Source organism: Cucurbita pepo, chromosome 16, assembly GCF_057944985.1.
Source record: "Cucurbita pepo subsp. pepo isolate OVF chromosome 16, ASM5794498v1, whole genome shotgun sequence".
Taxonomy (NCBI): Eukaryota; Viridiplantae; Streptophyta; class Magnoliopsida; order Cucurbitales; family Cucurbitaceae; genus Cucurbita; species Cucurbita pepo.
The window spans coordinates 13,289,933-13,317,278 of NC_141813.1; the positions used below are offsets into that span (position 1 = coordinate 13,289,933).

Below are 27,346 nucleotides of genomic sequence, written 5' to 3' on the forward strand. Positions count from 1 at the left end.
TATCACAGAAATAAATTCTGGGTTTTTAGTAGCATTGTGATGAGCCTAGAGACTGGCTGCATCTTAGGTTTTTGCCTGCTGAAATGCAATGATATGACTATGAATAAACCCACATGGCACATCTGCAGTCAACTTCCCCAACCAAAACATGAACTATTCCCACAGAATGTATTAGCAACTAAAGCGAGGTAGATAATGAAAGATCAATTAGGTGCAATGCAACATATGTGCAAGACAAAATGCACAGCTGATTCAGTCAATATCAATGTTTTAATGACTATGAACAACCCATATACCAGAATTTTGCTCAATCATTCGAAGTTAGAAGATGCAGTTTTCCAAATGCGTGGTACAACTAAAACAGGAATATCGATCAAGTTCTTATCACAGGTCCCTTGTACTGCCCTCTCCGGATCACAAAGTTGTCGGGAGGTTGAAATTCCTCTAACCAAGTCACTTCAGAAACTGAAACTCCATCTTCATCCAATTGTAAATCACCTATAATTCCAATTAAGTGTGTCAGCAACACCAAGAATTATGAGGAATGGTTTTTTCGTGCACTAGCTCAATGAATCACAAATGGAATTACCAGGAAGATCCTTCCTTGGAGACTTCCGGAAATAAGTACAGTGTCGTCCGTGTTCTGATGAATAAGGGGGCGAAAGGATGTCAAAAATAGCACAAGGTGTGATGGCTCTGAAGCTATGGATATTGCCTCCACTTGTGGGATATAGAATCGTAGTTGGAGTGGGTGCTGTCATCTCTGTATCTTTGACAAGCATTGCGGGTCGACCTGTGATGACACCGACTACAGTTAGCAGATAAAACTAGAAATGAAGATCAAACTACTATGAGAATCTACCTCAAGAGTGGTAATGGAACAGGGAGTTGCAACAATCATATCCTAAACAATAAGGTTATCAGAAACCCTTCCAACAACTTCTCAAATACGTTTAATTTACATGCAAGTCTTATCATCTTTCTCCCGCAAGCAATCTTAATATCTACACCTTTATAAACACACAACATCAAGCATGAACATTCATCATCTAAAGTTAGTTTCCAGAAATCTAGAACCCAATTTTGGTTCCAAGTAAAACCAAGTATAAACCAGAAGAAGCCTGTCTTGACTTTTGAGGCATTCCAGAAGTCTTGGTCACAAACGCATGCATCTCCTTTATTTTATCAATCTGCGTTGTGATTGACTGATTCATGAACCAATAAGCTTTTCTTAGCACCTACTTGTGATGTCTTCATTTCTAGCAATGTGTTGACTTGAATTATATCATTGTTTTACCTCCTGGTTTTACTAGTAATCAATTGGTTTTAGATGTTTTAATGACTCTTGATCTCTCTTTTCAATACTGAGAATTTTGATCAAATCCTATCAGTAAGAAATCCATTCTCACTTTTATCTGTTAAAATTCAGCATTGTGCATTTGTCAAGCATTTTCTGCTGCACAAATCGGACTGAAAATGATAAAGGCCCAGCTTCAAAATATATGAAGATTAGTATTGTTCAAACAGAATACTAATCATTCAGTTCAACTCACTTTTAGTCTATTAAATTTTGGCATTTGTACATTTGTCATGCATCTTCAGCTGCATAAAGAAAAACCAATTGAAAGATCTCCTCATGAAAGGGGCTCTTCACGGCACATAGTGATTTCTAGGAAATATGGTGTTGAAAATATTAAGATGGTGCAATTCATCAAAAAGATGCAAGGAGTTCTTTACTAAACAGAATAGTAAGGTGGGTTTACAAGTTTCTGGAAGAACCCCTGGTTGCTGATAAACATCAGAAAACAACCTCCCCCCGGTTATTTCAGATTCCCTGTGAAAAAACTGAGGTGTAATTTCCCAAAGAATTTAACATATAGACTATCTATCTTGTACCTTAATCTGCACTAAAGATCACTCTTGCAATTTTTTCTTCTTTTTTGGCAATAAGGATTTTTGTTGAGGATTATAAAATATTCTGCCTAGTTGAAAATGGAATTCCAAAGGAGACTTTTTCCCCTTTAGATGAAGAAATTTGATGATGGGAGGCTTAAACGTGCTGGATATATCTTTTTTTTCTTTTTCTTTTTGGACATGAAATGATATGAAGTTAATAGAAAAAGAAGAAGACAGCCTAAGAGCTGAAGCCTGGAGTAGAGAAAACCCCCTCCCAAAAGAAAGCTTTCTAATTGTTAAAGATCATGGAAAGGTTGTAATCACAAAACAAATTCCTGCGAGTAAAACATCACCATGAGGAGATGAGCTGTACATTTCTACAAAAAAACTCAAAAGAGGACGACTTACCTTCAAAGATCCTTTGATTTATTTTCAACCAAATGTACCATAACAATGTACAACACCACACAATTCCACAAAATGTTAGCCACCCAGAAAAAACTTCCACGACCCAATCATCAAGAGTCTTTGGCAACCAAATGTGCCATAAGCATGCTGGATATCATTCAAAGAAGATATTGTAAAAGCTGCATATCACCGGGGATATGCTGAAGAGAAGTGGAAAAGCAATGCCATTCGTTCCTTCACTGTTCTTATATTCAGACACTGGGGCGTCTTTTCCCAAAGAATTTAACATAACTAGGTGTTTCCCTCAATCTTTTTCTCTGGCTTTTGAACAACTTCTTAATTCCCTCTTAAATGAAAAGTAACTTTTGTGGTAAAATATCGTCCATGTGATGGATGGGAGGCTTGGCAAGAAAAAAAATTTTAGAATTTTTTTTTATGTTCATAGAAGCAGGGACGTTTGGAACATTATGCACTTCAAAGTCTCCCTCCGGAGCTATCTCTCTCTCTTTTTCTTTGGTAACTATAATCTTTTATTGTTAGCTGGATAAACTTTTATGATGTCTTGGCTCATTGAGGGCTGATTCTTTGATTAAGTGCTTGTGTGCTTATTAACGAAGGTTTGTTTCCTGTATTAGAAAATATATAATCCGAGCAGACAACAATTTCATGTTCCAAGATAAGCCACTTCCTATTTAAGAACGTACAACAAGGAGGGAGATTATATCTTCCAATCACATATACTCTCTAGGCATGCGTATATAGAATTAGGAAATCGACAAAATAAAAACTGAGGATGGGGTGACAATGAGTGTAGTAACAAACCTTCTGAAATATTATCAAGTCCTGGAAAATCAAGCCAGTCATATGACTTGACATGTAAGGAGCCGTAAATTAGTTTGCTCAGCACGGTCATTCCAGGATGATTATGAAAAGGTATGATAGATGTTGGAGGCATACAGAAAATACCTATCTGCAAAAGAGTTCATAATAGTGAAACTTAGTTATTACCATAAAACCATCTAAGGCGTCTAGTTCAGTTGTTTTCCAGTTGAAAAAGTCTATACCCAAGAAAGAATTATTAAGGGTTCTACTTTCCAATGATAAAATGTGATTGGAACATAGATGCTTACGGAGAAGCTATCACACTCATGCAAATGCAAGTATTTAATTGGTGGAAATGATTGCCGTCTCCCATTACGTTCCTGCACAGGTCCCGGCCAATTACGAACTACTTGTGCCTCCTGTTCAAGACCTACATCAGAGGGCTTGATTTTGTCTGCAATCAAATTGTCTATGTTTAAAATGTGCAAAACTACCAGAAACACAAATAAAGATTCGATGAGCACTTGAGAACGATGCAACATTTAAAAAAAAAAAAAAAAAAAAAAAAATGTTGTGGAAGAATAGCACAAAGATAGTATTTCTGAACGCTCTTTCCTTTTTTTTTTTTTTTGCTCCACCATCTCAAGTAATGCACCACACTATCCCCCTCACTTCAAGTCATAAAGAAAATAACATGGACCATCAATAACTGCATTGTATTTCCGACATAGGGGGTAGTCACTCCACTTCAAACCATGAACCAGATCACCCAAACAAATGTATTTCAACATATGTTGGTAAGTCGTTCCATTTTAAGCCATAAATCAGATTGTTTGACCAAATTTCCCATATAAGATGTGCAAGTTTTAGAATCTCTCTCTCTCTGATAGGAAACAAATTCAATGATAAGATGAAATGATACAAAATAGGGCAACATCTCATCGAAATGAAGTTACAAAAAAAAAAAAAAAAAATCCTCCAACTGGAAATAAGAATCTCTATAATACTGACAGGTAAAAATCTTAAAACGAAATGCAGAAGTTCACTAGGATCAATGGCACTCAATCGACAACTGAAGTTAAGGTAAGCTAATTGGACTTGCTAAGGCATCTCCGTAAATGCTTACACTAAAAGATACCAATATAGGAGTTGTAGAATATTTTCATCAGGTTAAATGGTACAAAATACCTCTAAACTTTGGAGTAGGTTTCAACCATGTCTCTAGACTTTAAAACGTTCATTTTAATCTTTAAACTTTAAAATTGATAAAAAAAATAATACCCTAGGAAAATGTTCCATTAAAATGATAAATGAAATTCGACAAGGCAACTTATGTATAAAAATTGAAACATATACACAACATCGTTTATAATATCATTCACGTAAATTGACGTAGTAGCTAATGTATAAAGATTGATTTTGCAGATAATGTTCTAATGTTAACTATATCATTTGAATTGAAATAAGTGCTAACAACGATCTTAACCTTCTCTATAGTTGAAATTAAGTAGTAAATGATGTTAGGTACATTTTTCATTTTTCACAATTAGTTGTTGCCTCAATTTATGACCTTAAATTTAAACGGAAAAAAAAAAATCCAGTTATACCTTTTAAATAACTTCAAAGTTCAAAAATAAAAATGAAATTCTTCAAACTTTTTGAAATTACTTCAAAGTTTAGTATAAAATAAAACTCTTCAAAGTTTAGGGATACATTTGAAACCTACTCCAAAATTTAGGGCATTTTGTATAATTTAACCATTATCAGAATACCCTCCACCATCTGAATTGATTGCCCTATAATACTAATATTGCTAAAATGTTCCAAAGACCGTGAGAACAAGTAAAATCCATTTCATGAAACATCTTAATCAAGAACTTGAATCGTCAAATTAGACGAGATTGGAGGATAAATTGAAAATTGAATACTAAACGGAAGCCATGGGGTGAAGAAAAAACCATACCTAACATGGCACGAACTTTTTCGAGGGCTTCTTCTGACACGGGTCCATTAGGAGACAATGCAGCTTTGCAAGTATTATAGAGTCTCTGTATATAATATGGCATGACGGTACCAACTTGACTGATAGGACTGAAGCCCGAAGCCAGTAAGCTGATAACGTCTTTTCAGTAAGTTTATGAACTGTAACGATGATAAAAACTATAACAGGACGGTATATTCTGCATATGTAGCCAACAGCAACAGATCTGCATGGCAGTGGATCCTCTCTTTTAACATTACTTATCAGTCCCTAAGAAACAATAAAAGAAAAACAAGCGACACTAAGTGTGAAATAACAAAAGCTCCTCAAAGCAGAACAATATGTTATTAAAATAACAACAGCCACAGTATTTCTTCCACGCGTAAATGAACAATAAAGTTTGTCAAGTGGATCATCGAATTTAAAACAAGATAATCAAATTGTATTCGCTGCATTAATTATCACTGTTGCAGCTCAGACAGTGCAAGAAAAACGAAAGAATTAGGACACTAAACGCCGTGTGTTTCATTTCCCGCAAATCAATAAATCGCATCCTAAGCACGAACGAGATTTCTCAAGTCCTCCATCATATTTCAACAACAAATACAAGTGCGATGCAAAGAACAGTGGAAATTAGTAAACATCTCGCAACATGAAAAATTAGAAAACCTCATCGAGGACGAAAATCAAATACCGATGGAAGTAGATAGCAATTAAACCGAAGCAGAAAATGTGAAAATTCAGTCGGTAAGCACAAGAACAAGAACCGAAGTGAAAGATGGATTACAGAACAGGCAGAATCATTGCCGAAACACAAAGTTACAGAAACATAATCCGAAAGGGCCACCGATGAGAGCGAGGCGGCGGAAGGAAAATTAGTGAGTAAGAGATTTAGAAAGTGAAAGAAGAAGAAGAAAGGCCTGAGAGGATTTGGTACCTGAGGAGCTGCACCGAAGCTGAGGGATCGCGCGCAAGCTTAGAATCAGAGGAAGGAAGGAAGAAGAAGGAAGATGGCGGAGCGGATTTATATTACGTCATTATTACCTTTTCTTTTATTTTTTTTTTCTTTTATATATTTTGCCTCTCTAAACTGAGGAGTCCGCTGGCTCTTACTTGGCTTGTCAATGTTGACCACCCCACCGCTGAGTGCTTTTTTTAAATATGTTCAAATGTTATAATATTAGAAATTAGGTTAACACTACTCGAGGTCAAAGTCTCTCAATGCAACGTTGCATCTCATATTATCATCTCGATCCATATCGACATGGTCCATATGTCTTGACGTCATCCCGAGTCTCGAGATGTCGTTGGCCATCACAACTCGTTCGGTCATGCCATCGAGAACTGGCTCGTGTGTCGCTCATCTTATTGGGACTTCCCGAACATTCATCCATTTGGGTTCTATCGAGGCATTGACACTCCCATGCCCATGTCATGTCATTTACGAATACCATGCCAGATAACGCGTGCTCCTGTACTGTCCTTGAAAAACTCATTTTCAAAGGAAGTCACCCCTGTTTCTTTATGAAATATATTGGTTTATTATAATTTTTTATTATTAAATATTATATTAAAAAATTAAAACTGTTAGAAAATTATATATATATATATATATGTAAAAAATAACTTAAGTGACTGGGACGGGGACGGGGACGGGGACGAGGACATCTCTACACACGACATGATGGTTAGCCGTTGTTTATTTTCTTACCACAATATCATTTTTTTTAATTATATAATATTTATTTTGCTTACACAATTTCATTGATTTTCAATGTGAATTTAAAATAAAAACATTTGAATAATTTAAGATAATTATTGTTTTTAATCAATTGAATTTTTTAGTTAATAATAACTTTTTAATTTATTTATTATCTAATTGATTAAAATGGAGAGTTTAAATAAGGATTTTTGGGGGAAAATGTTATTTTAAAATATTAAAATGTATAATGGTAGTGCACGAAAAAATTTAAATAAAAAGATTTAAAAGAAAAAAAAAACAGAAAAAGGATAAATAAAGAGCTTTGACGTGGCACTTGGTCCACGTGGCTGGGTGCAGCACTCTTTCCTTATTGTTCCTCGCGTCAATAAGAGATGGCGTGAGTTGACTGCGTGCGTTTTACGCTATCCAGATTTTTTTATGTACCCCGACTAGAAACCCTAATTCTGATTCTGCGTATTACCGAGCGAGGAACCTCTTCGAAGGGAGAACACAAGAAAGTTGAAATGGCTGGAATCGGACCGCTTACACAGGATTGGGAGCCGGTGGTCATCAGGAAGAAGGCACCCAACGCGGCTGCGAAGAAGGATGAGAAAGCTGTCAATGCCGCACGGCGAGCCGGGGCGGAGATTGAGACTGTAAAGAAATGTGCGCTCGCTCTATAACTTTGATCAATTATCCTTTCGATTTTCTTATTGAAACCCCAATCGCTGTTTTCTTGTTTTTGTTTTGTCTTTCAACTCTGTTTAATCGTAAGTTCATAACTGTTAAGCGCGGAGGTGATGATAATCGGATCAAGTTTCTTATTGGGAGGCCATTCGAGATGATTTTTTGAACTGGGTATCACATGGGGTGTCTAAATTTTCTAATGGATCGAGTGGGGAAGGATCGTTTGGGGGTTGGGATATGCGTATCTGTTTGAAACCCCCTTATACTCTGCTCATGTTTATTCACGATTCGTTAGGAGACTGTTTTATCAGGTGAAATTTATTGTTCCAATGATACTTTCTTTTGCGTTTTGCAGCTACTGCTGGCTCCAACAAATCTGCTTCTAGCAGTACTTCTTTGAACACTAGGAAGCTTGACGAAGAGACTGAGAACCTTACACGTGAGTACTTCTGGATTACACTTGCATAGCATGATTGTACAATTTTTTTTTTTTAAAGATCTCTTTTTTCAATCAGTCAATGGATCCGATGGTTTCATATCTTATAAAGAGCTTGCATGCAGTGCATCACATGATATATTTACTATCTCAATTACTTTTATATCTCTCTATACTAAGCTTCATCATTTGATGTTAGCAATATGTTTTTAAATATCATTGTTCATGTTTTATTTTGACTCTAGATGATCGTGTACCAACTGAGCTGAAGAAAGCAATTATGCAAGCACGAACAGAGAAGAAGCTTACTCAGTCTCAGCTTGCTCAAGTATGTTTGTTTCATTTTTTGTTGGCTCGCTCATTCCCTTTTATGTGCGCGTATTAATGATGACCCGGATTTATGTTTTTCTTCCCCTGTAGCTTATTAATGAGAAGCCTCAAGTTATCCAGGAATACGAATCTGGTAAAGCTATTCCAAATCAACAAATCATTACCAAACTTGAGAGAGCTCTTGGAGCAAAACTGCGTGGGAAGAAATAAAGAGATGTGGAAAGTTAAGTATGAGTTCTGCACAAGCTTTTGTTTGAACCATGCACAAAAGTTTATTTCCTACCGTGGTTTCAATGTGTAATTATATGCGACCATCCTTGTGTGCTTTTATAACCACTGTTGCAATGTCTTTGTAAGTTCTTACCTGGAAATAAATGAATATCATGACTGTCATGTTGCGTTAGTTTCCAGATGTTTTGGCTGTACTTTTCACATCAGAATTAAATGGCTGCACCCATGACCATTAATAAGTTAGAACTTTGTATTGAGAGCGTATGGATGTTGTTTTCTGGTTGTTTCTGAACATTCTTTCTACAATTGATGGCCACGATGCAATTTGATTTCTGTGTAAGTTTCCCCCTTTGAATTTGGATGGACCAAGAGTATTGGTTTGGTTCGGGACAGTTCAGCCCAATCTCATCGCTAGTAGATATTGTTTTTTTTGGGTTTTTTCTTTTGAGTTTTCCCTCAAGGTTTTTAAAACACTCTCTTGTAAGGAGAGATTTCCACCCCTTATAAATAATGTTTCGTTCTCTTCCTCAGCCGATGTGGGATCTCACTGTAGTAGTCACTGTTGATTTTGGTCAGTATTTTTATTTTCTCCTTGCCTAGGCCAGGTCCGATCAAATTTACCCCCCTATAAATAATGCTTCAATCTCCTCCCAACCGATTTGGAAACTCTGGTCAGCATTTCTATTTTCTCCTTGCCTAGGCCATAAAATATGGTCACTGTTGAAATTTATTACTCTCAACAGTTTTTGTTCAGCCTCCCCCCCCCCCCCCCCCCCCACCCCCCCCAACCCCCTCCTCCTCCTCCGAGGCCTCTGCCAATGCACCAAACCCTGCTTTTCCCTTCCTCTCTTTCCCTGCCTTCCCCCTGCTGAGTCCCAAACTATATCTAACATGGTTCCTGGTCGATCAATGGAAACTGATCTCTCCTTAGTATGGCATTTACTCTCCTTCTCCCTCCCTCTCCCTCCCTTTATTGCTTTGAGGTCTCTGGCACGACAATGCACACCACTCTCTAACTCACCTATCCTCCAGCTTGAGAGTGAAGGCTTTGTCCAACAAGTTCAAGCAATTCTACCTTTTCTTGCTTCAGACTCTTTTACTTCCTTCACTGGTTTTAGGCTTTCAATGGGAATTTCTAGCTTGGCTTTTTAGCAGAACTGTACCAGGGAGGGAATTGAATGATGTCGGCCCAGAAAAATAAATATGGTTCTTGTTGAATCAATGAAATCTGATCCCTTCCTATTATGAAATCAACTCTGAAAATCTTGAATGCATTTTCCCATTTCTGTTTATGGCAAAATAGTTTTGCCCATTTTTTACACAATTCAGTAAAAGACTCAATACTCGTATTCTATAGAGATCGGTTATTTGCAATAGCTTCTTGTTATAGACAGTGTTGTTCTAAGCTCCAACAAAAAGTAAACCATGTCGAGTATACTTGACCCGAGGCATATGTTCTCTTTCCCATTTCTGACACCTAGAGATACATTTAGCCAAACAGAATAAATAGATATCTGTCGATTCTTCTCTCTTTTATGTTGGTGCCATTGAAGGAAAAATAGCAGAGAGCTTGTTTTAGCCAGAGGAAAAAGAGGAGAGACTTGGAGGCAGAGGAGGCCCTCCTTGTCATATCTGACGCCTAGACATAACATTAACCAAACATAGTAATCAGAACTTATGCCATATTCTCCATTTACTCTCTCCCCCTTTTTAATGTTGAGCCATTGAAGGAAAAAACACAGCAGAGTGCTTCTTTTATCCCCCCAAGTTGGGTAAAGATATTCTTTCTTGACTAATTGTGATGCCTAACATTCGATGATACAGAAGGAAATTCAAGGCATTATGAGTCTTTGAGGCCTAAAGCTGAGAGGTGGGGGGCGTGGAGGGTATTTGTGAGATCCTACATCGGTTGTAGAGTAGAACGAACCATTCTTTATCAAGGTGTGTAAACCTCTCATTGGCAGACGTGTTTTAAAAACTCGAGGAAAAGCTCGAAAGGAAAAATCCAAAGAGGACAATATTTGCTAGCGGTGGATTTGAGTTGTTACAAATGGTATTAAAGCCAGACATCGGGTGGTGTACCAGTGAGGACGTTAGGCACCAAAGGGGGTTGAATTGTGAGATTCCACATCGATTGAAAAGGGGAACGTGTGTTAGCGAAGACGCTAGACCTTGAAGGAGGTGGATTGTAAGATCCCACATTAATTAGGCGGCTGTTACAACACGGTCCCATAAAATTGGTTGAAGTCAAATCTTCAATCAAAAGTTGTTTAGGTAAGCAAACTATGCACAGCACATATGGTTTGACATAGTCTTTAATTCATTCTAACAAAGTCGTTACCAAGCAGAGTAGCAGCACATGGTTCCATTTTCCATGCATTACGCACATGGAACACACATAATGAATGGGCTCCTCTCACCCTACTTTCAACATTTTTACTTCCAATATCTAATTCCTTCCTCATTTTTAATTAATTATTTCGGATGAAAAAAAAATAAAAAAATAAAAATCATTTTAGAATTTAAAAACTAAAAATAAATAAATCCAGTTTGAAAATTTTAAAAATTAAAATAAAAGAGTGATATTTATTATTATTTTCTCTTATATTTCATTATTATTTTTTAATGATATAATGAAAATGTTGATATAGAACTGGAATTATTATAAAAAAAAATTATAAGCCGGAATGATTGGTGGTGAAATAAACCGTTGGGTTCCATTTCCATGTGATTGTTGTCGGAAGGGTTTCCGGGAAGTGTATGGGAGTTACGGCACACCGCGATGCATTAGATTATTGTCACTTGGTTGGGACATAGATAAGACAGCAATGGAAGCCTGTGATTGGAGCGTGCAACTTCAGATGCGAAAGTTCGCGCGTGGGTCTACTCTATCTATTTCTCTAATGAGACTTGGAAATTTAGATAATTAATAAAAGAAATCATTTAAAAGAAAAAAGAAAAAATAGGGACAAAAACGGGGAAGAAAGAGAAATAGGGAGAGAGGAGAGAGAGGGAGAGAGAGGGAGAGAGAGAATAGAGAGAGAGAGCTCTAGTCTCACATGGCCTCCTTGCCATTAGGGCCTCGCCATCAACCTCCACCACAGCCACCGTCTCAGCCACAAGTACAGCTGCTACAGCAGCCTCCACCTGGCCGTCTAAATCTCAACTCTCACGGTGCCGCAGCAATGGACACCGATAAGGTTCTCTTCCTTTCTCTCTTTGTGTCTGTCGCCGTCTGTGTGTAGTAGGTGATTTTCCTCTCTGTTATGTTTTGCTTCTGTCGATGCTTTGTTTGTGCCTGATCTAGCTCGAGGTCGCGTTTCATGCTAAGTTAGGAGCGATCTACGGTGATTTGGTAGTTTTCTCTCGTTGATTTGAAATATTTGGTCCAGTGTTTGATCAAGTATTTAGATGAGATCTTGCGTCTAAGATTGAGCTAAATTTGCTCCAACCGTTTTCTGTTAGTTTAATTGCTCTCAAAATCGAGGGAGTAGTTTGTAATCCACACCTTTTCTTTTCCTCCTAACCTTATAAATTGGAAAATTAACTTGGAACTGTGCGGGCGTCCGAATTAAACTTTGTATTGTAAATGAATCATCTAATTGATGATTCCGAATCTTCTTTTCCCAGTCCTTCAATTTGTTCCGATCTCGTGTAGTCTTTGTTATTGTTTCATCTTCTGTAATTTTGATTATTATTGTTTCTAATTACGGTTGCTCTTCTCTATGAATATTTTTAAAAACAATTATAGTTTGCTTTGGGAAGTCGATAACGGCTGATTCTCTCCTTAGTTCCTTGGGTGGAGATGCAAGGTCTCTCTAGCATGTGATGCAAGCTCATTGTAGCATGTGATGCTTTCTTGTGAGCAATAGCCATCTATTTTGCTTTCCCAAGACGTTGCTCTGGATACATTAATCTGTCTTAAGTCCTACATTTCGTGACCCATCTTCAATTTCTTCAGATACATTCCGATCCTTGTCACAAATCCCAAAGCACCATCATAAATTTTCAGCTGATGCACCAGTTATATAATTACTGTGAAGTTAGTTTTGTAGATGTGTACATCGTCCTTCACTTCCTAAAATAGACGAGGTGCCTCACATGGGATTCTAGGAACTGGGAGCAACAAATACTCTATTTCCTAAATCAATCGTGGGCTTTCCTACTCAGGTTTCTTGATACTAGATGTGCTGTCATTGAATGTGGATAATCATACAAAACAATTTTGGTTCTATGATTTATCAACAACTAAAAGGTTTTATTTACAGACCGTTCAGTTCCATTCCCAATAAAATAGGTTTTACGTTTCACTATCACAGGCTTATATGTGGATGATCTCTCTATGTTTTCATGTGTCCTTTATGCATCTAGTCTATATCACTCATAGGCCTAAACTTTCTGCCTGATTTACCATGCTTTATGCTGCAAATTCCAGGAAATGTCAGCTGCAGTAATTGAAGGGAATGATGCAGTAACTGGTCACATCATTTCCACTACAATTGGTGGCAAAAATGGTGAACCAAAACAGGTTAAACTCTCATTCTCCTCATCTCATAATTGGTTCCAATAATTTTCTCCTTCAGTTCATTTGTGGAATAAATATGTTTGCCATATGTTTATAACATAGTTTAATATGGGACAGTATATCCTTAACAACTTACCTATTTAACCACTGATTCATTTGTTTTTATGAAACTTAATAGCAATCTAGAAATCTTCGATGCAGTCAGAATTATCTTTGAAATATAAATTGCTGACATGTTAAATTTTATTTTTTGCAATGTAGACAATCAGTTACATGGCTGAGCGTGTGGTGGGTAGTGGTTCATTTGGAATTGTATTCCAGGTAATGCATAATTATATATCACCATATGACAAAGTTTGTGCTCTTTCTATATTTTTGTAGTTTGACATCCCTTTTTATCAGGCAAAATGCTTGGAAACAGGAGAAACGGTTGGCATAAAAAAGGTTTTGCAAGATAAGCGTTATAAAAACAGGGAGTTGCAACTAATGCGTCTGATGGATCACCCAAATGTGGTCTCTCTGAAGCATTGCTTCTTCTCGACAACTAGTAAAGACGAGCTTTTCTTGAATTTGGTTATGGAATTTGTTCCCCAAAATATGTATCATGTTCTTAAGCACTACAACAGCATGAACCAGAGGATGCCACTCATCTACGTCAAACTTTACACATATCAAGTATGGCATATTATTTCATTTACAATGCATTAACTTTCGGTGGATTTGTCTTATATGCTAACGCTCAGTTGTCAATAAAATCTTCAGATCTTTAGGGGCCTTGCATATATTCATTCGGTTCCTGGGGTCTGCCATAGGGATGTGAAGCCTCAAAATCTTTTGGTATGCCTTTTTCCCATAGTTCTTCTATTTGCCTATGGTGGAACTATGTTTCTGAAACAATGCCATGGAAATTGCAGGTTGATCCTTTAACTCATCAGGTTAAGATTTGTGACTTTGGAAGCGCAAAAGTACTGGTATGCTCTCTATCATTTTTAATTTTTTGGTTGACACACATTTTCCAATTATTCATATATTCTGCATAAGACCGAGTGTTGAAAATAATAGCTTAAAGTCCAGTGTTAAAACCACCAACTATGAGTTTTTCTCTATAAGAAAATTATTCCATCATGTAACTCATCTCGATGTATGGTTAGAAAGAGACTATAATGAAGTCATTTGAATAATCTATTGACAGTACATTCTTTCTCCAATGACACTCTTTCCTTTTGCTTCTGTTTTCAGGTTAAGGGTGAAGCAAATATATCATATATATGCTCACGTTATTATCGAGCTCCAGAACTCATATTTGGTGCAACAGAATACACAACCTCCATTGATATATGGTCGGCTGGTTGTGTTCTTGCTGAACTTCTTCTAGGCCAGGTCAGTGATTTTGACGTTTCAATTTCTAATAATTTCCCGCAAACAGATGTATTTCTACTCTTGCTCCTTTGCTTAGTCTTTCTGATTTGTTGCAGCCATTGTTTCCCGGGGAAAATGCAGTGGACCAACTTGTAGAGATAATCAAGGTGATACCTCAGTGTATGTTGATTCTAAAACGATCAAAATGAAGTTTCATCTCTTATCTTTTAAGCTTCTTATAGGTTCTTGGTACTCCAACTCGGGAAGAAATTCGATGTATGAATCCAAATTACACAGACTTCAGGTTCCCTCAGATTAAAGCCCATCCATGGCACAAGGTATACAATTAGATTTTGACTCATTCAATCAAGTGGGTCAAAGTTTTTTTTTTTTTTCCTGTAGGACGTGAAAATATGATTAGAAAAGTCTGCATGCAAACTGTGAGCTCATAAGTGTCATAAGAAAACTCAGTGGTCAAAGAGCTTTAGTTAAATCCTTTTTAAAAAATTTACGTCACTGTATTTATATTAGTTGCACCTTCATGTAGCTCTAGTTATCTTTCCATGTACCGTGCAATTTAGAGATTGCCTGATTACTGTACATGATGTGAGTGTTCGGAATTGGGATTTCCTAAAAACTTTCCTCGTATTCTCTGTTCATCTCTTCATGGAATGTAACTGTCATCGTAATGGGTTTTGTGCTGCACTATTTTGCGTGCTGGAACAATGTCAGGTTTTCGATCTTTTGCTCCAACATTTCTACAGTTGAAATTGTTATTTTGTTTAGGTTTTTCACAAGCGAATGCCTCCTGAAGCCATTGACCTTGCTTCACGTCTGCTTCAGTATTCTCCTAGTCTTCGCTGCACAGCTGTGAGTTGAACCGCTTCCCACTCTTCATCTGAATTCTAAGTTACATGCAATGCTAATGTTTGATTTTTTCATCATAAATCAGTCCTATAATAAATTTCGTGAAGAAGATAATTGCACTTGGCATATTTCATTGTATCATGTCTTTATCTAGCCAAAGATATCCCCATTCAGGACTTTGGTTTTTGGATATTAAGGAAATTCCTGTTCATGATACTGAATGTGATTGTCGGCTTTTACTCATCTTTTCTTTCTTTTCATTGCAGCTAGAAGCGTGTGCGCATCCTTTCTTTGATGAGCTACGGGAGCCCAATGTCCGCCTCCCTAACAACCGCCCATTGCCCCCTCTATTCAACTTTAAGCAAGAAGTAAATTAACCTTTCATTTTATTTGCTATTCCAAACAAACTTAAGATACCGCATAGGTTAAATCCAAGACTTCTCTTTGTTTGAATTTCATAAAACTAATTCATCATATACTTAGAGAATATCTAATTGCAAGTCTGTTCTGCTCCTTTGTTACGGCATCTTAATGATATATTTACTTTTCATGAGATTCTACATAGATCCTAACGGCAATTTCCTGGATGGACAAAAGGAAATCTATCAAGAGGAGAAGAGTAAAAAATTTCAAACTGACGTTTCATCCTGCCATCTTAATGCAGTTAGCTGGAGCATCCCCTGAACTGATCAGCGGGCTGCTACCAGAGTACGTGCGAAGACAGATTGGTCTTAGTTTTCAACATCAGGCAAGTACATAAAGTGAAGACACGAATCAACATATAAGTGCCGTTTACTGGGTGGATGGACAAAATGCAAACAAAAGCACCTTGCAGTCTGGATATGACCAAGTATGTTGGCCAAACTCTGCCCTGAGAAGATTTTCAAACATACCACTGGCTGTTTGGCTTAGCGTGGAAAATGGTGATTTTAGCCAATACATATTGATTTGTATTCCCATGTCTAGATTTTTTTTTTTTTTTTTCCTTTTTCGATCCATAAAATCGGAGAAAGCTGTATGACAGAAAAGGTATGGTTCATGTCTGGCTAGGCAGTGCCTCCTAAAAAAGCAAGCTTAGTAGGAGCTCGTGGAGCTTATTGGTAGCATGGAATTCGAGTTGTTTTGTCCTGATAAGTTTTCTGTACGTATCATTTAGTCTGTTTCCAAATCATATTTAGTATTCGAGCTTACTTTTCTTCCATTTGTTCTTCCATGACTTGGCTGGCTAACTGTGTTTTGTTATTATCTTCATCCTCCATCCTCTTCCAATTTTCCTGACGTAACTGATCGACCTGACTTGATCGACATTGACGAAACCTATTCAATATAGAGCCTTAGCATATACTTGACAAAATGACCAATTTGGTTCGATTCTTTTTTCAAAGAAGTACATATTAATTATCGTTCAGTTCATACCCCGTCAGGCAATTCATTGCATTTTCCCGCATGAGTGTAGAATCATGAGTGTAGAATCATGGTCACTGATCTCACCTCTTGATATAACTCAAAGTTTATAGGTATAACTTAATTTTTTCTCTAATTTTTTTCTAACTCGCGATTTGTTTCTCAATGCATCGAAACGACTTGACGATAGAAGCCGATCTCTACATGCACATTAAATGTTGTCGCTAGGGACTGGTTAAGCAAAACAAAGGTATGCCCCAAAATGATTTGTTTAAATGAAGACTAAAGTTTACCACATTTACTTGACCTATAATTAGGACACACTAGTCTCAAAAGCTAGATCCGCCACCCCCACCAATGAGACTAATTTTCATGAGAGAACCCAAATGTCAATTCTAACTTAATTTGAGATTTTCAGTGTAAGAGCATATGCAGATTTGAGCTGAAAGATGTTAAGAATCAATCAATTAAATTTGAGAAGGAGAAGACTAACACATTCCCAGCCAAGGTAAGCCAAGGTGAATATAGCTCAACTGTATTTGGCAGTTACTCCATCCCTTAAGGTCGGAGGTTCAAACCAAAAAAAAACACACAACACAGCCGATAGTGCAGAACAAGAAGCAGCAAAGCCAAATCAAGGCTGGGGATGGGGTTCCGCCACCACTAGAGCTTGCCTCTGCTCCTCCTCCTCCTTGCCTTGTTCTACTAGAACCAGTGCCTGGCACTCGTCCTCTTGTACGTCTACAGCTTCCGGTTCCGATGACACTATAAATTGCCGGCAGTATCGAACTATAACTAGAGCTATGAAAGCTGTAACAACAAATCCTTAAAGAGCTTAATAATCATCATTTACTGAATGAAGAAAATTGACAACATCTTACAGGATTCTTACCTGTGAAAATTCGGGTCTTTAGGGATGAAAAGTTCCAGAACACTGTGGCTGCTGATCCTACCACTACTTTCTTATGCGAGCAAGCTTCCCATACTTCAAACATCCATTGTTTCACAGCATCGGCTGTTAAAATTTAAACCCCATCATCATCTTCTTTAGCATCACATTATAATTATAAAAGTCCAAGTCTACCGCTAGTAGATATTGTCCGCTTTAGCTTGTTAAGTATCACCGTCAGCCTCACGATTTTAAAATGCGTCTACTAGGGAGAGGTTTTCACACTCTTATAAGGAATGTTTTGTTCTCCTCTCAAACCGATGTGGGATCTCACCATCCACCCCTCTTAGGGGGCAGCGTCCTCGCTGACACATTACCCGATGACCGACTCTGATACCCTTTGTAAAAGCCGACACTCACTACTAGTAGATATTGTTCGCTTTGACCCGTTACGTATTGCCGTTAGCCTCACGGTTTTAAAACCCGTCTGCTAGGGAGAGGTTTCCACACCCTTATAAGGAATGCTTCGTTCTCCTCTCCAACCGATGTGGGATCTCACAATGGACTCACAATGGACTCAATAATACAAATGCATAAGCAGCTACAGCTACGTTTAAGTGGGAGTTTCCTAGCATTGCTGTATACCTTTGCTGTTTATCTTAATTTGGTAACATGAATATAGCTTTGGCACAGAGAAACTGGTAAAGAACCCTGCAAGTAAATGTTGATTAAAGTAAGTAATCATAAATCAACAGGAGAATTTTAAGCAAGTTCTGAAATGATCTTAGTTATAGTATATACCAATTGCACAGAGTCTTCGAAGAGTAATAAGATGTCCATACTCAGCTCCTAAAATGAGGAATGGAGCTACCTGCGAACCCAGAAAGATTTGTATCACATCCAACCACAGAAGTTAAAATGATTTGTTAATTGACATTGTTAAATGATCATGGATGTTAAGTTTTGTGGTTACTTTCAGGGTCATCTCAGCCTCTCCACAGAAAAGCTCCGTTATGTTTGAAATGACAAAGTTTGCAGCTGGAAGAAAAAGCTTCACCATGCGTAGTATGTCATCTTCTTTAAGCTTGAAGTCGTTGTGTTTCTTTTCCACATTGTTCCTACAGTTTCAAATTTATCTTAAGTAAAGAAAGAAAGATTGGTGGGGTTTTAATGTGATTAAAGATTGATTAAGAACTGTACCTATGACAGATTGAACTGGAGACAAATGCAAGGCCAAGAAACAGAAGTCCAAGATGCGAAACCGCCGAGAAAATGCTGCAATCATTGATATAGAACTGTTATTAAATGATCACACGCTCGCAAGAAACTATAATGGTTAACGATTACTCAAGTTAGAGTGGCAGACCTAAAGCTAACTCCTCTAGCGAAGCAAGAGGAGAAGAAAAATAAAGAACCAAGTCCAAACCAAAAGCTAGACTTCGCCGCATCTTTCCACATGATCAGATCAGTTATCAGCTGCCTGATTCGATCCAGACTACCATTTTCGTCATTATCAAGCTCTATTATACAGACAAGAACCAGTTCAGAGCAGAGAGAAAGCAAATAAATGAATAAAAGAGAATAGAGAAATCTTTGATTTACTTGGAGTTGAACTCGAAGGCATCGTTGGAACTGGAACCAAACTCAGCTTGTCCTTCTTCGATCTCCCACTCTGCCTTTTCTTTCTAGTCTTCACAAACTCTTCCGCCAAAGACAAATCCCTCTCTTCTCTAATCTCCACCTCCGATCGTCTTCTCGACCTTCTCACGCTCCTCGGAGAAGCACAGCCCAGAAGCCCAAATGGGAGGCCGCGGGTTTTACACCTTCTCCGTGCGGCGGCGGCCTCCATAACCTCGTCGTTCATTTCGAACCGATCCACGAGACGGGACCTGGATTTCCTGAGAGTGGATGGCGACAGAAGCAAGGGCTGGTGAATGGAAGGGGAGTGGGTTTTATTGGGCGGCGAAGAAATGGTTTCGACTGAGAAATGGGGAATTTGGTCGGCTTCAATTGCGAGACGTGCGGCTGACTTTGTTCGGGATCGAGGGTCGGAGCGGTGAGACGGAGGAGTGAAATCCATGGAGGAGAGTAGTTGCTTTAATGGAAGATTTCGCTTCTGAATCGCAACGGTTGCGAGTTTCTACTTCTGGCTTTGATTTTGATTTTTGAAACGGATATGCATTCCTTTTACGACACCGTTTCGCCTTTGTCTTTTTTACTCTTTATTTCAAATCTTAAGAGGGTGTGACAAAACGTGCGGCCCACAAACGGCTCCAACGGTAGCATTTTGGATCATTAGAATTATTGATCTAAGTAGTATCCAATTAGTTTTTAAAGGGGTGTCCGGGGCGATGAGTTAAGTTAATGAGTTGGTGTTCGGGCGATGAGTTAGGTAAATGAGTCGGTGTTTGGGAGATGAGTAAAGTTAATAAATTGATGATCGAGGCAATCATTTAGGTTAATAAGTTAGTGTTCGGGTGGTTAAATTTTGAAGTCGCCGAAGTTCAGGAAATCAAAAAAACAACATGCAACGACTTCAGAATTAAATTACAAAAGAATTTGATACTAATGGAGGAATTAAAATCGACCATTTTTTAAACATTGAATATTTAATAATTAGAAAGATTAACTTATTTAAAGTTTAAAATTTCATATCTTATTAGGTGACAATAAGATTATCACTAAGATATCAAAGCTAGGTGACACTAGAGTGATTGAGAGTATTACTCTCAACTTTGTGATATCACATCAAAGAACACGAGACAGTGAACAGTGAACGCTTCAAGATACTTCAGGCAAAGTACAAGGTTAAGATAACATCCAAACAAAAGTCTAAACAAGTTAATTTCAGTCTTCGAAACTTGAACCAAAATAATATTTTAACCTTTTAGGTCTAGATATAGGCAGGAATTCAGGAACGAGGTCCCGAGTAGTAGTGTAGAGTGTAGAGCTGCACAAATGATTTGGACTTTTCAGTGATGGCATCCTCCTAGTCCTAGGGGGCCGGGGGAGTGTTCTTACTGGGGATGGATATGGGAGTTTTGGCACCCTGGGAAAGGTAGGCCGTGGGGAGGTACAATTTGACTTTATTAATTTCACTTAATGAGAATCGAACCATGGAACAACAACCAGGATTAAGAAATGAAGCTACAGTAATGCTGCGATAAAAAACCTCCAGGATTTCTATTTACAAATTCCCTCATATTGTATCAGCAGGTATACTTAAAATGCTATCTATCACTAAAAGTAAAAAGGTATGGAAAATTGAATAACAAGTTAAAAATAAGATAGGCGTATGAGTATTAGATGTTACTTGTGTTAACTCCGCCCCTTCCGACGATATCCTAGAATCTGAAATCATGCAAAGGATGATGAATTCAGTGAACAAGATAACAAACTTTTGAAGTTAAGTTCTGATAGTTAATGTCTCCAAGAAATTAACCAAGTTATTACTGTGTACTCACCAAGTGATCCCTACTATAGATGCAATCTGCTTGAAGTCCTGCCAAAGTTTCTTCGCATTCCAAAGTTTGTAGCTCGTATTTGAGTGGATCGAAGACGAGAGACGTGCCATCAATCGAGATTGAAGCACTTGGGGTTGTTTGAACATCGCTAGTACTATGACGAGCTTTCATGGATAGTATTTCAACATCATCAGCTTGCAGAGGTGTCTTCCGCGAGACATACTGTTTTCAATGCAATAAAAATTAGAGAAAGTATGATGGTTGTTAGTTAGTCAAATGGAGAACTTTTTCATTAGAGGGTAACTTCGATAAACGGCACTTACTTCACGCAAGTGTTCAACAGTCAAACTTGGACGGCAGTGGAGATGTGGCTGCTGCAAACTTGGAGCACTTTCTTTATCCACTGAAATGAGGAGGAGATGGACATCTAACTGCAACAAAATCAACCGATGGTTGTGAGAACCAGGAGGGATGGGAATCATTGGCACATAGCAAGTGGTTAAGGTGTCCAAAGGGAAGCCAGGAACTACAAAGAACTTGATTTGCTTACAAACAAAGCCCAGTAGATTATCAAAGAGGGATATGCGTATGACAGACGACAACAACAACAACTGAAAATGTTCCGTACCTCATTGTTATTTTCTTCTAGGCCACGCAGATAATTGACTAACTTCGTTAAGCGACTACTCCTAGAACTTTTATTGCTGGACCCACCAGCGCTACTATGTCGTGCATTACTGCGTACACCACCACGCCCCCATCCAAGCATTTCAGAGTTCAAGACAAGACCTGGAGAAACTGTTCGATTTTCTCTGCTCATATCTAACTCACTTTCAGCACATCCATCAGTGCATCCACTATCTACATTGGCTATTGATGAAGAGGGCTGAGAGGATCGAACACTGGGATGTCTCTTCTTCCTCCTTTGCCTAACTTCTGTAAATCTTTCATCAGCAGAAGATGAATCTTTGCCCTCATTATTATCATCTTCATCTTCATTATCTTCATATCCCAACAATTCATCTCCTCGGCCATTTTGTCTCCTTAGATGAGCATTCCTATGATTGCGACGTGATCTTGTTAGAAACACGGCTGCTGTATCCTTGCCCAATATGCGCTTCTTACTTAGTGCTTCTGATTGTCGTTGAAAGATTTGTGCAATTGATTCTTGAATCTGTACTACAAAACAAGAGAAGTACATGAAATCACACATTCTTGGACAAAAAGTTTTTTTTTTTTTTTTTTTTCCTTTTAAAAAAATGCTATCTGAATCTGAAATGTACTATTAGAATCTCATCACATCTTTTTTTGAGAGGAGAAAATATATCATTGATATATGAAATATTACAAAAGAAAGGGCATATAACAGGAAAACCTGAAAATGGAATTACAAAAAAGACTTCAAGTTTAGCCAATAGTGAGGCTATAATCGGGGTGGTGGGGGGTAGTCTTAGGATTTAAAAATATAAAATAATGTTGTAATAGATTCAACTAAATGAGAATAGGACATTCCATAACATTTGTTACTTGTTAGTATCAGAACAGAAATTGTCGACCAGAGCAAGCAAGCAAGCAGTATTACAACCTTCAGTTGTCTAATCCACCATACTAACAAAAATTCAAATAATTGTTCAAAAGTCGGGAAGAAAAGGCTTATCCGTGAAAATAACATCTCAAAATTGAGCAAAAAGTCTTATCAAATATTGCAAACATACTCTGTCACCTAGCAAGGAACCTGACCTGTTTATTACGATTCCTTTCTTCTTCGTGAAATGTTAATTCCTGAGATCGAATTAAGAACAGAAGCACTTCCTTTAGGGGTATAAAAAGGGGGAAAAAAAGGAAAAATAAAAAATAAAAAATAAGTGACAAACACCTCCTCCTCATATTTATCAATATCTGGATATAGGGCGGCAATGAGTGCATCATAATTTGGATCATCTCTCAAAGAACGTCTACTGGCACAATGTGTTCGGCAAGCAGGACATTCATTGTTCCTAGAATTGCAAACATAATTACATAAATAAGTTCAGTAGGTATATAACTTGTTCTAGTTCACCATGATAGACTCACCAATAAAGCAAGCATATAAAAACAAAAATAAAGTTCAAATAGAATAGTATAGAAACGACAAGGACTTATTCATATACCCCAGCCGCATTGATTTGTCAATGCATTCTCTACAGAACCGGTGCAAGCATTCCATTACAGTTCGCGTTTTCTTGATAATCCCTGTCAAGGTCAACAAGGTTGCTAGTTTCTTTACTAGATTGATAAGAAACAAAAGCAGATAAATTACAAAGTAATATACTTCAAAAATCAAATAAAAAGGAGCCAAAAGGAGTTGTTCATTTACAAATTTACGAGTACCACTCAACACACAATTGTTTATGGCCCACACAGCTTTTGAGAGGATCATTTAAAAGCCCTTGGCGTTTTATTGTTTTAACCAATGATCTTGTAACTACCCATATTCAACGGTGTATTAGTAATGAGACAAAAACATCTTTTTGGCATGATTCCTGCCAAACAGATTAAAATGGCCAAACTCTAAAACTTCTGTTAGAAAACACCCCTAGCTCTTAAAGATTCTTCTGTTTTTTTCTAACCAAAATTGTGTGCCCTTAACTACAACTCTCCATTTCCTCATTGGTGTTTTCTGCAATGCTGACTTTCTTATCTTTGATGTTAAAAGAAAATATGTTTAGCTGAAACATTTAAAGAAAACATACCAAGACAAATTGGGCACTGAACATCTTTTCGAATGCCTGACAGCTCCACAAAAATAAATCTGCACCACCAATAAATGCGTAGGATTAGAACTTCAAAGTTTGGACTTTGGTTGTTACAAGTTTCATGCAGGCAAGTTTCATAATAGCATTGTTGATAAGCTCTAGTTAGAACGAGTATATTTGTCTACCTATCAGCCATGATGGGGAAAAGGAAAGTGACCGGTCAAGTAAAATCCTAAATTTCTATAAAGAATGAGAGTACACATATAGGTATACAGACAATTCCAGATGACATGAAAAGGCTCACACCAAAAATGGATCCTCATTTCTGCGTAGAACTTCTCATTGAGAACATGAAAAATACACAAAAAGGCAATACCCTAGCCAATAGAGATTGTGAATAGAGTACAACATGTAGATTAACTCTGGAAAATAGTAATGTATGAACTAGTATCTGATCTCTTAAAAGTAACAATTGGAAATTCTAAGAATCTTTTCAAACCATACTCAATCGGCTTTCATGAAGGATAATTAGTACCAAAGAAGGCCATATAATAAGACAGGCCAAAACCCAAAAATATGCATTTTAGTTAAGTTGAAGTGTCTTTTGCCCCTGCAATGGAAAGTACCAGCTTAGACTAAAACTTTGAAGCAGCGAAGAAAAAAGTGATTCAAGTTTTCTGGCTGCATCTGTGAAGGATGCAACAGGATAAAGGTACATTCTAGAAATCCTCTTCGACACTGCATCAGCTTTACTAATGCCTCCTAAAACCAACGTCCACATGAAAATTTTAATTTGGGCATTTCTTACTCTAAATCATTCGGACAAGTTCATTGACCAAAATCAAGCCATTTACAAGCTATCTGACATTCTATCCTTACCAAATTAAAGAATTGGTTTTCCATGGAACAATCTTCATCTGTCCAATCGCCTCAAACACAGAGATTATATCTTTTTTTTTTCCCCTCCACACAAGTCAATGCTAAAAGGTTTGAGAATGAATAGCTGATTGTCTACGAAATGATGGTCACGGTGATCATATGAAATAACCTAAATGTCAGTTTCCTTTTGTGCACCAGATCTAATTGAAATATGAGACACCCACTTAATAAGATAATCTTAAATCACAAATAGTAGTGGGGTTCTAGCAGGATTGGAAGTCAAAATGGCTACTGAAGTCCTACTAGATGGTGGAAACTGGTTGTTGCCAGAGTTTACGAAAGGCTACGGAAACAACACTACGAATGCAAACAAAGTTTCGGTGCGGTTGCTTATGAATGGCACGGGTAAAATAGCCTAAACAATCAAACATCATGCAACTTGCCAGTCGTCGTGGTACAGGCACCGCGCTCATTCCAAATCAATGGATCGGACTGTAGATACATCGTAAATCGGAACCCTTAACCAAATCTCGCAGCCCATCGCAAGATACGAAATTCTGAAAATCATGAAAGAGGAGCAATTGACACGCATTAACTAGACCCGGATCCCAACATGCGTCTACTTACCGCTCATGAAGTCAACCGCGCCGCTTTCCGGCAATGCCGAAATGAATAGAAGTGCTTAGAGGCTGTATTTATCAACTCGCATTATTTTCTATAACTCTGAAGGGAACGAACTAAGAGGGGAAATGGTCGTAAAAAACCACCATAATCCAGCTCGCAGAGAACAATAGAACGCTAACGAAATAACAATCGGGAGGGAAGAAAAAGTACGAGGGATTTAAGAGAAAGTACTCCGGTTTCTCTTCAGAGCTCGAGGATTGACTTCCTTCGGAATCTGAAAAACACATGGAATAGATTCAGAAAACGATAAACGAAGCAAGAACCATAACCAGAAGCGTAGAATTGGAACCAGAACAAACAAGCGGAGGAAATCCAAGAAAAAAGAAAAAGGAATAGACGTAACGCAACCTCTTGCTCCGGCCGCTTCTTCCAATTGGTTGTGTTGCTTTTCTTCCTCTCCTTCGTCCTCTTCGCGCCCTTCATCTTCTCGTTCTCCTTCCTTCAGATGTTCCCGTTGCTCCTCCTCCTCCACCTCCTCTTCTTCTTCTGTTTCAGTCTTCGGCTCGCGTTCCATTCGAGATTGCTTGGCATCTTGATGACTGAATTGTTGGTCTCCGGACTCTTCTCCGTTAACACTGTCCGACCAAGAACGTTTATGTGCAGGCATTGACAACGCTTCGAATACAAAAGGATTTCGTTTTCGGCGTTCGAGCAGTAAGGTTTTTCTCAAGGAAGAAGAAGAAGAAGAAGAAGAAGAACGAAGAACGAAGAACGAAGAACGAAGAAGAGGATTGGAAATTTTCGCTGCAAAATTATTATTTTGTTATTATTATTTTTTCATTTGCTTTATTATTATTATCTTTTCTGATTAACTACAAATTATAATAATCCTCACCATAAATAAATAAATAAATTATAATGAGCAAATCTTGGGTGCTTGATGGACCACCCTAACTTTTGCACCTCAGCCACGTGGCTGAATCTTACGGTGCCACTACTTTTTTACAATTTTTTCTTTTCTCTTTTTATTTATTTTTGTACTTTTTATATCATTTTATATGTTTATATTTTAAAATTTTATTTTCTAGGCTCGAAAATAAAATTGATATAAACAAAATATATATATAAAAAAAAGAAAATTATTGTTTTAAGTTAGGAAGTATATTTTTCATATTATTATTTTTAACTCTGTTTTGAATTAATTTAATTAAACAATATATTATCGTAAATTATGGAATGTATTTCTCACATTATTATTTTTAATTCTTAGTTTTCAATTGATTAATTAAAAATAAATTATATTTGTAATTGAATAAATAAATAAAAGTAAATGTAAATTATAAAATTAAAAGTTAAAATTGATTATGAAACCATAATCAATTTCAGATTTATTTTAAATTCTTGAAAATAATGGTATTGTATATGTGGGAATAGAAAAGGAAAAATAGATATTATAAAATTAAAAATGAAATTGATTCTGCGAAATAATTTATTAAAAAAAATTCATAAATGAAAAGGTAAAATAAAAACATAAGATTCGGGCAGGTGACCGGCTGCCAAAATTGGCAGCAGCCAAGTTTCGGTCAATTAGAACAATATTAATTATTAGTTTCCAAGAGAAGATTAGCGCAGTGGACGGCTGACTGTCACCTTGGGTATTTTCGTCAATTTGTAATCCTAATTAACTGAATTATGGTAATTAAATTAAACGCCTAAATCTTACGTCATGTTAGAGTCATTAGGTGACATAATAAATTGTCCATCATTTTGTACAGACGGAAGTTGACTCGTGACTCAGACACCTAGGTTTATGAAAAAATATAGGTAGGCTGTCTCAGTCTCGATTCAACAATAAACAAGTTTGAACTAATTGCGGATAAGACAGAGCCATAATCGAATAAGGAGAGATTCAATCAACCTCAAAAAGACTACTCGACGGAAGATATGGAAAATCAGAGAACAGGGTCGTAAGACCATGTATGGAGGCTGACGCCTTTCCAGTGCTAGAAGGTTAAAGAAGTTGGAGACTTGATGAGAGGAGAGCCGATGATCGAAGCCCCAATAAACGACGACTATAATAATAACGGTCCTTAGATAGCAAAATTCT

General features: G+C 37.4%; 5 protein-coding genes across 10 annotated transcripts; 2 read left to right on the forward strand and 3 right to left on the reverse strand.

Annotated features, from left to right (window-relative positions):
• Positions 1-251: 251 nt before the first annotated feature.
• LOC111777681 (plant cysteine oxidase 5-like) lies at positions 252-6,202 on the reverse strand. Of its 3 annotated transcripts, none has more exons than XM_023657388.2 (6): positions 6,045-6,202; positions 5,090-5,377; positions 3,435-3,580; positions 3,127-3,274; positions 590-793; positions 252-498 (listed from the first exon to the last, which is right to left on the reverse strand). In XM_023657388.2, exons 2-6 carry the CDS (start codon positions 5,190-5,192, stop codon positions 374-376), a joined length of 726 nt encoding a protein of 241 aa, XP_023513156.1. In that variant the 5' UTR covers positions 5,193-5,377; positions 6,045-6,202; the 3' UTR covers positions 252-373. The 3 variants fall into 3 exon arrangements, with proteins under 3 accessions (XP_023513156.1, XP_023513157.1, XP_023513158.1); XM_023657389.2 differs by having other exon boundaries at positions 5,090-5,333; positions 6,045-6,181; XM_023657390.2 differs by having other exon boundaries at positions 5,090-5,238; positions 6,045-6,175.
• Positions 6,203-7,222: 1,020 nt separating this feature from the next.
• LOC111777896 (multiprotein-bridging factor 1b) lies at positions 7,223-8,665 on the forward strand. The gene is made up of 4 exons (XM_023657628.2): positions 7,223-7,475; positions 7,852-7,935; positions 8,178-8,260; positions 8,353-8,665. The coding sequence occupies exons 1-4, from the start codon at positions 7,334-7,336 to the stop codon at positions 8,470-8,472; spliced, it is 429 nt and encodes a 142-aa protein (XP_023513396.1). The 5' UTR covers positions 7,223-7,333; the 3' UTR covers positions 8,473-8,665.
• A 2,806-nt stretch (positions 8,666-11,471) lies between these two features.
• Positions 11,472-16,445, forward strand: LOC111777426 (shaggy-related protein kinase eta). The gene is made up of 12 exons (XM_023657017.2): positions 11,472-11,693; positions 12,929-13,021; positions 13,280-13,339; positions 13,421-13,693; positions 13,781-13,855; positions 13,933-13,989; positions 14,258-14,398; positions 14,494-14,544; positions 14,620-14,715; positions 15,164-15,247; positions 15,511-15,612; positions 15,909-16,445. The coding sequence occupies exons 1-12, from the start codon at positions 11,553-11,555 to the stop codon at positions 16,002-16,004; spliced, it is 1,269 nt and encodes a 422-aa protein (XP_023512785.2). The 5' UTR covers positions 11,472-11,552; the 3' UTR covers positions 16,005-16,445.
• Positions 16,446-17,091: 646 nt separating this feature from the next.
• On the reverse strand, positions 17,092-19,717 carry LOC111777534 (reticulon-like protein B17). Its single transcript, XM_023657177.2, has 8 exons — positions 19,140-19,717; positions 18,904-19,057; positions 18,738-18,812; positions 18,511-18,655; positions 18,339-18,408; positions 18,183-18,248; positions 17,541-17,663; positions 17,092-17,458 (listed from the first exon to the last, which is right to left on the reverse strand). The coding sequence occupies exons 1-8, from the start codon at positions 19,615-19,617 to the stop codon at positions 17,283-17,285; spliced, it is 1,287 nt and encodes a 428-aa protein (XP_023512945.2). The 5' UTR covers positions 19,618-19,717; the 3' UTR covers positions 17,092-17,282.
• A 954-nt stretch (positions 19,718-20,671) lies between these two features.
• LOC111777695 (putative E3 ubiquitin-protein ligase RING1a) lies at positions 20,672-26,062 on the reverse strand. 4 transcript variants are annotated; one of them, XM_023657415.2, is made up of 10 exons: positions 25,648-26,062; positions 25,450-25,513; positions 23,734-23,792; positions 23,140-23,233; positions 22,878-22,998; positions 22,742-22,783; positions 21,630-22,175; positions 21,325-21,432; positions 21,002-21,223; positions 20,672-20,888 (listed from the first exon to the last, which is right to left on the reverse strand). In XM_023657415.2, the coding sequence occupies exons 1-10, from the start codon at positions 25,904-25,906 to the stop codon at positions 20,856-20,858; spliced, it is 1,548 nt and encodes a 515-aa protein (XP_023513183.2). In that variant the 5' UTR covers positions 25,907-26,062; the 3' UTR covers positions 20,672-20,855. The 4 variants fall into 4 exon arrangements, with proteins under 4 accessions (XP_023513183.2, XP_023513185.2, XP_023513184.2 ...); XM_023657417.2 differs by having other exon boundaries at positions 25,471-25,513; positions 25,648-26,061; XM_023657416.2 differs by having other exon boundaries at positions 23,152-23,233; positions 25,648-26,061.
• Positions 26,063-27,346: the final 1,284 nt, after the last annotated feature.

What these genes read in the sequence shown, in the direction of transcription:
- LOC111777681 (XM_023657388.2), bottom strand. Translation starts at nt 5,192, where the DNA reads ATGCCATATTATATACAGAGACTCTATAATACTTGCAAAGCTGCATTG. An exon ending in ATGAGTGTGATAGCTTCTCC is followed by an intron (nt 3,275 to 3,434) that starts GTAAGCATCTAT and finishes ACTCTTTTGCAG; the next exon opens with ATAGGTATTTTCTGTATGCC. An exon ending in ACTTGATAATATTTCAGAAG is followed by an intron (nt 794 to 3,126) that starts GTTTGTTACTAC and finishes GTGTCATCACAG; the next exon opens with GTCGACCCGCAATGCTTGTC.
- LOC111777896 (XM_023657628.2), top strand. Translation starts at nt 7,334, where the DNA reads ATGGCTGGAATCGGACCGCTTACACAGGATTGGGAGCCGGTGGTCATC. An exon ending in GATTGAGACTGTAAAGAAAT is followed by an intron (nt 7,476 to 7,851) that starts GTGCGCTCGCTC and finishes TGCGTTTTGCAG; the next exon opens with CTACTGCTGGCTCCAACAAA. An exon ending in AGAGACTGAGAACCTTACAC is followed by an intron (nt 7,936 to 8,177) that starts GTGAGTACTTCT and finishes TTTTGACTCTAG; the next exon opens with ATGATCGTGTACCAACTGAG.
- LOC111777426 (XM_023657017.2), top strand. Translation starts at nt 11,553, where the DNA reads ATGGCCTCCTTGCCATTAGGGCCTCGCCATCAACCTCCACCACAGCCA. An exon ending in TCAAACTTTACACATATCAA is followed by an intron (nt 13,694 to 13,780) that starts GTATGGCATATT and finishes TAAAATCTTCAG; the next exon opens with ATCTTTAGGGGCCTTGCATA. An exon ending in TGAAGCCTCAAAATCTTTTG is followed by an intron (nt 13,856 to 13,932) that starts GTATGCCTTTTT and finishes TGGAAATTGCAG; the next exon opens with GTTGATCCTTTAACTCATCA.
- LOC111777534 (XM_023657177.2), bottom strand. Translation starts at nt 19,617, where the DNA reads ATGGATTTCACTCCTCCGTCTCACCGCTCCGACCCTCGATCCCGAACA. An exon ending in TCCAGTTCAATCTGTCATAG is followed by an intron (nt 18,656 to 18,737) that starts GTACAGTTCTTA and finishes TTGAAACTGTAG; the next exon opens with GAACAATGTGGAAAAGAAAC. An exon ending in AAAGACCCGAATTTTCACAG is followed by an intron (nt 17,459 to 17,540) that starts GTAAGAATCCTG and finishes TTGTTGTTACAG; the next exon opens with CTTTCATAGCTCTAGTTATA.
- LOC111777695 (XM_023657415.2), bottom strand. Translation starts at nt 25,906, where the DNA reads ATGCCTGCACATAAACGTTCTTGGTCGGACAGTGTTAACGGAGAAGAG. An exon ending in CGGCTGGGGTATATGAATAA is followed by an intron (nt 22,999 to 23,139) that starts GTCCTTGTCGTT and finishes TTGCAATTCTAG; the next exon opens with GAACAATGAATGTCCTGCTT. An exon ending in TAGAAGAAAATAACAATGAG is followed by an intron (nt 21,433 to 21,629) that starts GTACGGAACATT and finishes ATTTTGTTGCAG; the next exon opens with TTAGATGTCCATCTCCTCCT.